The sequence below is a fragment of the Arvicanthis niloticus genome, chromosome 17 (assembly GCF_011762505.2).
Source record: "Arvicanthis niloticus isolate mArvNil1 chromosome 17, mArvNil1.pat.X, whole genome shotgun sequence".
Taxonomy (NCBI): Eukaryota; Metazoa; Chordata; class Mammalia; order Rodentia; family Muridae; genus Arvicanthis; species Arvicanthis niloticus.
Genome location: NC_047674.1, coordinates 56,382,261 through 56,392,330, shown reverse-complemented (window position 1 = coordinate 56,392,330; position 10,070 = coordinate 56,382,261). Strand labels below are relative to the sequence as shown.

At 49.6% G+C, this 10,070-nt stretch overlaps 1 protein-coding gene across 4 annotated transcripts; it reads right to left on the bottom strand.

The window, feature by feature from the left end:
* Window positions 1–373: 373 nt before the first annotated feature.
* Trem2 (triggering receptor expressed on myeloid cells 2) lies at window positions 374–9,664 on the bottom strand. 4 transcript variants are annotated; one of them, XM_076915359.1, is made up of 8 exons: window positions 9,624–9,651; window positions 9,316–9,403; window positions 8,856–8,948; window positions 7,939–8,050; window positions 5,472–5,822; window positions 3,014–3,104; window positions 2,249–2,439; window positions 1,903–2,186 (listed from the first exon to the last, which is right to left on the bottom strand). In XM_076915359.1, the coding sequence occupies exons 3-8, from the start codon at window positions 8,856–8,858 to the stop codon at window positions 2,158–2,160; spliced, it is 777 nt and encodes a 258-aa protein (XP_076771474.1). In that variant the 5' UTR covers window positions 8,859–8,948; window positions 9,316–9,403; window positions 9,624–9,651; the 3' UTR covers window positions 1,903–2,157. The 4 variants fall into 4 exon arrangements, with proteins under 4 accessions (XP_076771476.1, XP_076771474.1, XP_034377530.2 ...); XM_076915361.1 differs by having other exon boundaries at window positions 374–2,047; window positions 9,316–9,664; XM_034521639.3 differs by having other exon boundaries at window positions 9,316–9,664.
* Window positions 9,665–10,070: the final 406 nt, after the last annotated feature.

Sequence of the window (10,070 nt, the reverse complement as noted above, 5' to 3'; positions counted from 1 at the left end):
GAAGCACAGCTCTGGGAGCTGAAAGCACGAGTCGGTGGCTTCAATGTCCCCGAGTGGCAGAAGTAGGGTAGGGATAAGAGGAAGGAGCCAGGAGCTAGGAGGGGACAACTGTTGCCAAAGAGTAGCTGATGAAGACAGTCCCACAAAGGGAGAAGTAGGAAGATGACCAGCTATCCCACACAAGGACTTGGTGATCAAATGTAGGGAAGGGTTTGAAGATGGAAAGATTGGAGCCCATGAGATGGAAGACATGGCACCCAAAATGGTTACTTTCTGTAGCTGCCCAGTGGCCACAGACAAACTGGATTCACCTGAAAGGAGGGCTGGAAATGAAAAGGAGATGGAGGGGTAAGAGAAACATGGAGCCAAGACGTTTCTGGTCAAGGCAAAAAGTTTAATATTCAGCACTTTGTATATATAGGGAAAGCCCACAGAACCCATCCTTTGTTTCAGCTGGATTATGTTGCAAGGCAAGCTCATCAGACAGTCTATTCTTCTAAGTTCCTGTAGGAAGTTGTATGTGCAGCCAGGGCAGATGACTCCATCTGGGTTGTTAAGGTCCACTGTGGCAAACAAGGTCTTGTTCAGTCTGTTCAAGGCTGGGAAGGGCACAATTCCCCTTTTTGAGTTTTTAATGATGAACAGTACCAGTAGTTGGTCAGGGCCACAAGATTTAGGGTAGAGTGTTCACACAACCAAGTCTGGCTTAGGTCAGTGTCTATATTGCTTCTTCTTACCCATCAAGGAGGACAAACATAGCACTGATGTTTGCCTCTGTCTTAGGTTGACAGAAGCTCAAGAACACTCTTACCCATCTCTGACTACCAAATAAACCTTTTCTCACCTAAATTGGTTTTTGTCATTATTTTATCACAGAACATTTTATTACAGCAACAGAAATGAAACTAATATAGTTCATTACCTTTTCCCCCTTTTCCTCATCCAGACATATAGCCTTACCCTGGGAATAAGCTTAGTGGTAAGCTCATGCCTAGCATGCACAAAACCATGAGTTTAATACCAGCACTGAGAAAGAAGCCCTTTATGAAGCACAAAACTGTGGGACAGTAGGCCATGCCAGGAAACTCAGTAAGGTAAAACAGGTCTGAGACCCACGCACTTGGGTGCCTCCCTGTTCCCTACTAGATTCATGGCCTGGAACATGTGTCCACATTCTTCATGATGGTCATGAAGTCCTGAATGGAGGTCTCCATGCTAATGAGATACCTAGAGACCCTGAAGGTTTAGCCAGTAAGCTTTCCTTCCCAGACATTCCTTCCTGCAAAGGGTATTTAATCTCTGGTCCACCCTGATGAGTTGGTATGCACCCATTTTCCAAAATGAACAGTCAATAAATGGTAAGGATAAACATGAGCTGTCTCTTTCATTGAGAACCACCATGGGGATCATGGAGAAGGCCTTTGACAACAGAGCCACTGCCTAAATCTCCCACAGAAGGACTTTCTGCGCTTCCAGACAACTGCTGCTAAGCTAATGGTCCCAGCTTCATCAAGGGCCCCTGCACCCCGATCCTTCATTCCCAATTCCTCTGTGTGGCACCCCAGTTGCGACTGGATTCCCAGGAGTCAGGAAACCCCAACGTCACCCTGCCACATCTTAGACTGCATTTTTCCACTCCCTGAGTGGTGTCTCATCACTTCCCTAAAGCCCGATATCTGACGGCAGTAGTACAGGGAGATGCAGTCAAGCACTCCCTGCAATTCTCCTCCTCAGCAGCTGTGCCCAACATCCCATCATCGGGGCAGAACGTGGACCCACACAGACCATCTAGAAAGAGTAGGCAGTCCTGAGTTGCTGTGTGTGACAATGTTTAATGTCCAAAGCCCATGGTCAGGGCAGAATGTGGACCCACACAGAACCATCTAGAAAGAGTAGGCAGTCTTGAGTTGGTGTGTAAGAATGTTTAATGTCCAAAGCATAGAAGTTGACAGGCAATCATCCATCCAGCTGTTTTCCTCACTCAACAAAGATGTGCACACCAGTATTCCTGCTCCTGGGATAGGCGGGCTTTAGGCAGAGGTGGCCTCTGAAGCAAAGAAGCAGAAACAGAAGTCTTGGTGGCAGAGGGAGAGTATGCAGGCTGGATTGGCTCCCGGCTGGACTTAAGCTGTAATTCTCCTCCCACTCGGAATTCTCTCACGTACCTCTGGGTCCTGCAACAGATACTGCTCAAGGCTCCCATCCGTTCCCTGTCCATGCCCAACACCCCCTGTCTAGTCCCACTCACCAGTGAGGATCTGAAGTTGGTGCCCAGCATCTTGGCCACAGTCCGGCCCACTGACCACAGGCATCCCCTGCTTCTGCTTGGCCCTGGCCACAGCCCAGAGGATGCTGGCTGTAAGAAGCTTGCTCAGGAGGACACAGGCCAGGAGGAGAAGAACGGAAGTGGGTGGGAAGGAAGTCTCTCCTGATTGGCTCCTAGGAAAGACGAGGAAGATGGTAGGCTAGAGGTGACCCACAGGGTGAAACCTGCCCGTGGAGGAGGAATAGAGAGGAACCAGGAATTCCTAGGGGCCTGGCGAGAGGGCTTCATGTGGCTCAGGGGAATCTGCTGTCAATTTTAGGGTCTACTAAGTGTAGGAAACATATCCCATTTCCCTGATGAGCTCTTTCCTCTAGGATGCTGTGGTGATACACGTGCACGGTGCTCAGGGGTTGCTCAACACAACCCTTCTATATTTGTGCATTGGAATGGACCATCCAGAATAGATTCTGCTTCTCCCAAAGAATCAGGCTTCAGTTTTAAGCTAAAGTTCTAAGAATCTAAGATTTTTATTACTGAATTTTAGGGGCCTGTGGGGTCCCCGAATGTAGTTTTGTGAGTTGCTACAAATAGCTCCAATTTCTCAATTTCTAGCCCCAAAACATCAATATGCTAGTGGGCGGAAGGGGTACTTAGACAAGACTATATCTGGGCCTTTGCTGATCTCTTTGCCCTGGGACCTCCATCCGCAGTCAGTGCCAGGGGTCTGAGGAGGGACCATTACTGTACCTGGAGGTGCTGTGTTCCACTTGGGCAACCTCGAATCTCTCTGACTCCTCCGGAACCCAGAGATCTCCAGCATCTTGGTCATCTAGAGGATCTGGGATAGACAAACCATGAGATTACAGCCCTCTATCCATTAGGCCACTGCTGGTGGAGGAAGGGAGGGCCCCTACAGAGAGGTCCTCAGGGCTCCAGTCTTGTTTAAATCAGGTCATTAGCCTCTAATCAATTCCCTAGCCTATGGGGGGAGGGGAAGCTGGACATGTAGCTCAGTTGATAGAATGCTTGTCTACTATATCCAAAGCCCGCGGTTTGATCCCCAACACAACATGAGCCAAGAATGATGGCATAGGCCTCCTGTGAACCCAGCACTTGGAAAAGACAGGAGGATCAGAAGTTCAAGGCCACCCTCTGCTAGCGAGTGAGTTGGAGGCCAGGCTGGACTACATAAGACTCTATCTCATAAAAAAAGGGGCTGCTGGGAGCTCCCTCTTAATGGTGGCAAGGTTGGCCCTCAACCTAGTACCTGGCACCCCACTGGAGTCAACTCTCGCAGCAATTCTCATCCTGTCGTTTGCTCATAAAGAACAAATAAATATTGGAAGACCTGAAAAATCCTCTGCAAGTCAGGCATGGTGACATGCGACCCCAGCAATAAGGTACAGAGACAAGAGGATGGAGAGTTCCTGGTCAGCCTGCCTCAAAACAGGAAAACAAGCTAAAACTTTACCAGTGCCAGCACTACCACCAAACCATATCAGAATAGACCCCAAGAAGTTGTATCTCTTGAACCTCTCTTTAGGAGAGTGGTGGAAGTAGGGTTTATTAAAGAGCTACAGTCTCTCCACCTCAGACAAATACTGAGTCTAGACATTTAATTCCATTATAGAGGACGCAGTGTGGGCAGAGACCCAGATCCCGAAATCAGTTCACCTATAGGCTTCTGCTAGTCCTGTAGACTAGTCAGAAGGCTGGACTCCCATTTAAAAGGCCAGTCTCTCCTCCTCCTACCACAACTCAGTTCAGAGCATCCAAAAGACACTGCCATTTTCCTTCAAACTTATTTTTCTGAGGTGCTTAGGATGGAGTCTGTGTGTGTTAGGTAACAGCTACACCCCATGATCTCCTTTGAGAGATGAGGCAATGGAAGCTGGATAGACAGCACATTGCCCGGTACAATCAAGAGGTGTTTTTCTGCACCAGGTTACCTTGCTGAACAAGTGGGTGGGTTGATCTGTTAAGATCCACACACACAGTTCTCACATACTAATGGGATGCCAATTAGATTAACTGGTTCAAGGACACAAGGCTGCTAAAGAAAGATGCCCTCCCAGCTGATGACAGCCCTGTACTGGGCAGCATGACCTGCCATGAAGAGGGCATACTGGATTTTAGCTCCCATGTACAGTGAGTATTCTAGATCCATGGGATCCATGCAGTTTATTTTTCTAAGAGCAAGGAGATGGAGATAGCCCTTCACATATATGTCTGAACTTGAGTGCTGTAAAGCCATTTCCTCTGAACTGAAACATGTCCTCATGGAGGGAGGAGAGAGGACCATATAACTCAAAGAGTAAAGAAAATGTACTAGGCTCAGGCGCTTTAGAAATCCTATATACACAGCCCAAGGTTATATCCGCCCTTACAGTTGTCAGGGAGAGCAGACTAACTAGGACCTACACGTTGCTCATGCAGCTCCAGGGATGCAGGGAGCCCCAGGGATACAGAGAACCCCAGGGATGCAGGGGACCCCAGGAATGCAGGGAGCCTCAGGGATGCAGAAAACCCCAGGGATGCAGGGAGCTCCAGGGATGCAGGGAACCCCAGGGATGCAGGGAGCTCCAGGGATGCAGGGAACCCCAGGGATGCAGGGGACCCCAGGAATGCAGGGAACCTCAGGGATGCAAAAAACCCCAGGGATGCAGGGAGCTCCAGGGATACAGGGAACCCCAGGGATGCAGGGAGCTCCAGGGATGCAGGGAACCCCAGGGATGCAGGGAGCTCCAGGGATGCAGGGAACCCCAGGGATGCAGGGAGCTCCAGGGATGCAGGGAACCCCAGGGATGCAGGGAGCTCCAGGGATGCAGGGAGCATAGGGAAGCAGGAACCCCAGGGATGCAGGGAGCTCCAGGGATGCAGGGAACCCCAGAGATGCAGGGAGCACTAGGGATGCAGGCAGCACCGAGGCTGCTGTTTTTATGATTCATCATCCATGCTGGGATGGGTATATTTGGATGAAACAGTTGCTTTAGAGTTGCCTATAAATAAATCCTTGACCACGCACCTACAAGTAGCCCCAGTATACTCACTAATTCACTAAGTTAGACCTGGACTGAATCATTTCTTAGATCTGTTTGTGATGGCTAATCTGGGACAGGCATTTATGTCCCCCTGAAAAAGTCTGGCAACAATGAGACCTGGCCCAAGGGCCAGCCAAAGGTGCAACCAGCCACTGTGTACTCACCCTCCAGCACCTCCACCAGGACCTTCTGCAGGACCTCAGCCTCTCGGCCTCGGAGGCTCTGACACTGGTAGAGGCCTGCATCACCGGCTTGGAGATTCCTCAGAGTGATGGTGACGGTTCCAGCAAGGGTGTCATCTGCGATGACTGTGCTCCCGTTACGCTTCCTCAGGAAGGCCAGCAGCCACACACCATGTGTGCTCACCACACGCTGGCACGGGCCCTCCTCACTCAGCTGACGACACCAGGCCTTGCGTCGACCCCAGTGCTTTACAGCATCATAAGTACATGACACCCTCAGGGACTCTCCGGTCACACCCTGCAGCACCGTGGTGTTGAGGGCTTGGGACAGCTCTGCAGAGGAGACAGCCACTGCCATTTTCATCCACCCACCAAATATTTACTGAGCATCTACCAGGAGCAGCAAACTATACAGACAAGGATCCTGACTTTAAAGAGCTTAGTGTCTCTAAGGAGAGGTGGCACACCTTGGAACTAGCCTCCTCACCCCACAACATAGGGGGTCTCTATGGTCCTGGCTGTCCTGGAACTCACTTTGTAGAACAGGCTGACCTGTCCTAGAACTCATTTTGTAGACCAGGCCAGCCTTGAACTCACAGACATCTGCCTGTCTCTGCTTCCCTAGTACTGGGATCAAAGGTATGCATTACCTGGCCACTTGGGCACTAAGAATCTGACTTTTTTTTTCTGTGCTTCCTAGGGAATATTTGGAAGCAGCTCCAGGAATGCAGGGAACACAGTGTGCACATGGTCATCAGGATAAGCTCTGGGCTTTAGGCACCTTTCACTTTTTGGAAACAGGATATCTCACACGTGTGCAATATAGTTAATGATTGTTGCCCTGACAGGCTCTAGAATCATCTAGGGGCAAACCTGTGAGCTTGCATGTGAGGGATTTTCTAGGTCAGGTTAGCCTATAGTTAATATCAGTGAGAGAGTATCTGGACTCAGTTCTTTGGTGTAAGAAGATCTACCCTGACTATGGACAGTAACATTCTATGGGCCAAAGTCTCTAGCTATGTCAAAAGGACAAAGAGAACCCAGAGGCTGCATTTATCTCTCAACTTCCTGACTGAGCATGCACTACAGCTGCCTCTGGCCACCATGTCTTCCCCTCCAGAAGAGAGTGTATCCCTAACACTACAAGTCAAAATGGCCCCTTCCCTTGCTGAGTTGCTTCTTTTGCAGAAATTCATACTATGGACCAAACCGGCCTGTGAGCTTCTAGGGGTCTGACTATCTCTGCCTCTCGTGTCTCTATTCTTGGGAAACAGGCATATGCCACTGTAACTGACTTTTTTCATGGGTTCTGTGAATTCAAACACAGATTCTCATGCTTGCAAGTCAAGCATTGTGCTAAGATGTATTTTGTTCTTGAAATCCCCCTGGCTCTATTTAAGACATCTTCCCTCTGGTCATATGGGACCAGGATGTCTATTTTGCTCTCATCATCTCGGGAGAGCAAGGTTAATGAATCCTTGGAGCTCAGGCTCCCCTGAGGGTTGGGATGTCCCCTTCCTCCCCTCTCTAGCAGTCTGCTCCTCAGTCATCCACACTGGATGCCTTGCCTTTCCTAACTTTGAACTCAGCTTCCCTATTTCTGTGACTCTGTTCCTCTTTTAAGAAGGACTTGTCTCAGAGCTATTTTGAGGGAAGACATGAGACTGCTATTTTGAGGATCCTCTTGGGGTAGAGGAGATGGCATTGGAGCACCCACCAAGCTGTAGCCAGGGCAGGGGGACGGGCGTTCACCTAAATGTCCTACCTCTTGCATCCTGTCTCCAGCTATTACTGAGATGGAAACATGAAAGGGGCTGGGGAGGGATCAAGGAGCTGGTGGCCTGCTTCTCAGAACTCAAGCCCTCCGTCCTGTCTGTCTGCCTAGAGTCAGGCTGAGGTTCCCTACCTCTCTTTCCACTTCCAGTGGAGACACTGCAGGGCAGCTTCTTCTCTTACCTGGGTTTGTCCATTACTCTGCAGGAACGGGAGGCACCCAGCCCACAGTGGGAAGAGGCAGTCTATCACAGGTGAGGATACAAAGGCTTTAGCATCCTCACCTCCCAGAGCGCTGAGGTCGAATATGGGAGGGGCTCCAGGAAGATGCAAATCCTAGTCTGTCTTTCTCCTTTCTCTCCCATTCTGCCCCTCCACTTATGGTGTAAGCGCTTCTTGAGTGTTTAAGGGCTCTTGGCAGTGCTTTCAACCACAGCTACTTCAGTGACCAAGTCCAGCAGCTTCTAAACCCTTCCTATAGGTGGGTGTTAATCCCAGGGAGGATGGTGTGAAGAGTGCGAGCCAGTGAGGAGGAAAGCAGAGTCAAAACAGGACACTTGAGTGTGCCAGGACTCCAGCCTCCATTACAGTTCCCCTCCATGCCACCTGCCCATCACATGCAGCCATCTGCTCAAGAAAGGTGAGGAAAAGAAAGCGTTGTAGAAGGCGGTCTTACCTGTGACCAGCAGCAGGAGAAACAGGTGGAGAGGTCCCATGGCACTCTTCCTCAGCCAGCCAGCCGGAGGGGACAGACGCAGGGGGTCCCTTGTGCAAGATCTTGCCTTTCCCTTGAAGTGCAGAAAAGAGATGACCAAGCCAGTCAGGCTCAGCCCACAGGAACTGCGCTCCTGGATTGAGCAATGGTCAGGACTAGGGTAAGCACTGTGATTCAAGGAAGAAGGGCATGGCATGACGGAGGAAGGAAAGGCAGCGAAGGTCAGCTGCCCCCCTGCAAGGCTGGCATGGGTGGCCCTGGGTAGCTGGGGCCACACAGGCTTTTAGGTTGTTCTATCTCCTTGAAGAGTCTCTGTTGGGGGTCATTATCCTGACACTGTAGCCAGAGTGTCTGCCATCTCCACTGGTCCCAGCCTCCCCCAGAATTAAGGACAGCTGCTTCTTAGGAGGCTGGCATGTCACCAGAACACAACTCTATTGTATCTAAGGCAACAGCTTAGGATGCAGACCAGAGCCAGAGTTACCATTTGCTGTGTATTTGCTCAGGCCTGTAACCTTTCTGTGCCTCATTCTATGCATCTGTAAAGTGGGACTATTGGCAAGTTTATCCTAGCACTAAAGGTGGTTCCCTACAATCAAGGGTCCAGATGCATGGAAGCCTTCAGAAAGGGTTAGCTGTGTCTATCACCTCAATCAGGGGAGGGGGAAATGTTCAATCTCTAGTGTGTTTCAAGAATCCCCTCCCTGGGGAAATATAAACAACATCTATTCCCCCCCCACACACACACATAAGATCTCAGCCACGAACTAAAGTAAGATTCCAAGACTCACCATGTCAGTCCCTGTTCTACTGCTGTGATGAGACACCATGACCAAGGCAACTATCATAAGAAAAAGCATTTAACAGAGCTGGCTTACCATTTCAGAGGCTTAGTCCAATTATCATCATGGCAGGCAGCATGACAGCAGGCAGACAGATGCTGGGGCAATAGCTGAGAGCTACACCCTAATCTGTAGGCAGAAAGGGAGAAGGAGAGAAAGAAAGAGAGAGCACTTTGCTTGCTCCCCCGCCCCCATTTCCCCCTGAGGAGCTGAGTGTCTTCCCCTCAGTGCGTACACATCCATGCAGCCTAGACTTAACCTCTGACCATCCACTGGCACAGTCTCAGCATTTCCTGGAGTTCTAGAAGACAGGGATTCCATGGGTGGGGCTCCCCATGAGGGATGGTCCAGGTGCAGGGTCCCACATGTGCCAAGGCACAAAGGTATCTAGCAAGTCAGGGGTGGAGCTCAGAAGATCTGAAGGCATCCCCAGCCTGAAAATGGAGCTGTGACGGGGGTAATGAGCAAGGAAGCCAGGAGCCTGGAGGTACATTACCTGGCTTTGGTTCTGGTCTGTTGTCATCATGATTTGTGCCTATTCATTCCTCTGTGATGGTCAGGGAGTTCACCTGGGGTGGGATCTCCTGGGGAACAGAAGACAGAACTTCACAACATAACAAACAGTCTAATGCATGGAGTGGTCCAAATCACACCATTCTTGTGTGTGTGTGTGTCCGCGCATGTGCGTGTGTGCGATTGTGTGAGTGTGATGAAGTCAGAGATGTCTTTCCTCTGGCACCATATATTAAGGTCTAGGTAAAATGTTAAGGCCTAGATGGAATGTTAAGGTCTAGTAACTGTTACCTGGCTAGCCTGCCATTTTGTGCTACTACTAATATTATAAGGAAATGTTGTTATGTGTTGTTTCTGCTGTTACTAGGAAACTTTCTCATGCCCAAATGGATTACATATTCTCTTATGTTTTGTGCCCTTGGAGACCAAGTACAATAGAAGTCAGTAGAACTGCTTTGTGTAGTTACCCATAATAAGCTTGGACCTGAACCAACCACCCAGCAGCACTTCCTGCACCTGTGTATAAGCTTTTATGGCATTTACTTTTATAAACTGCCCCTGGGATGAACTTCAACATAAGAGAGACGTCTGTACCAATATAAAAGACTATTTGGAAAAAGATTTCCATTTTGAGTAGGGGTCGAGTAAAGTTTAAATTTCCAAGACCTCCCTGGAAACTGCCATCCTACTTGGCAGAAAGAGACACGTACGTGGGTAACTAACATCCTGGTTGGCAAG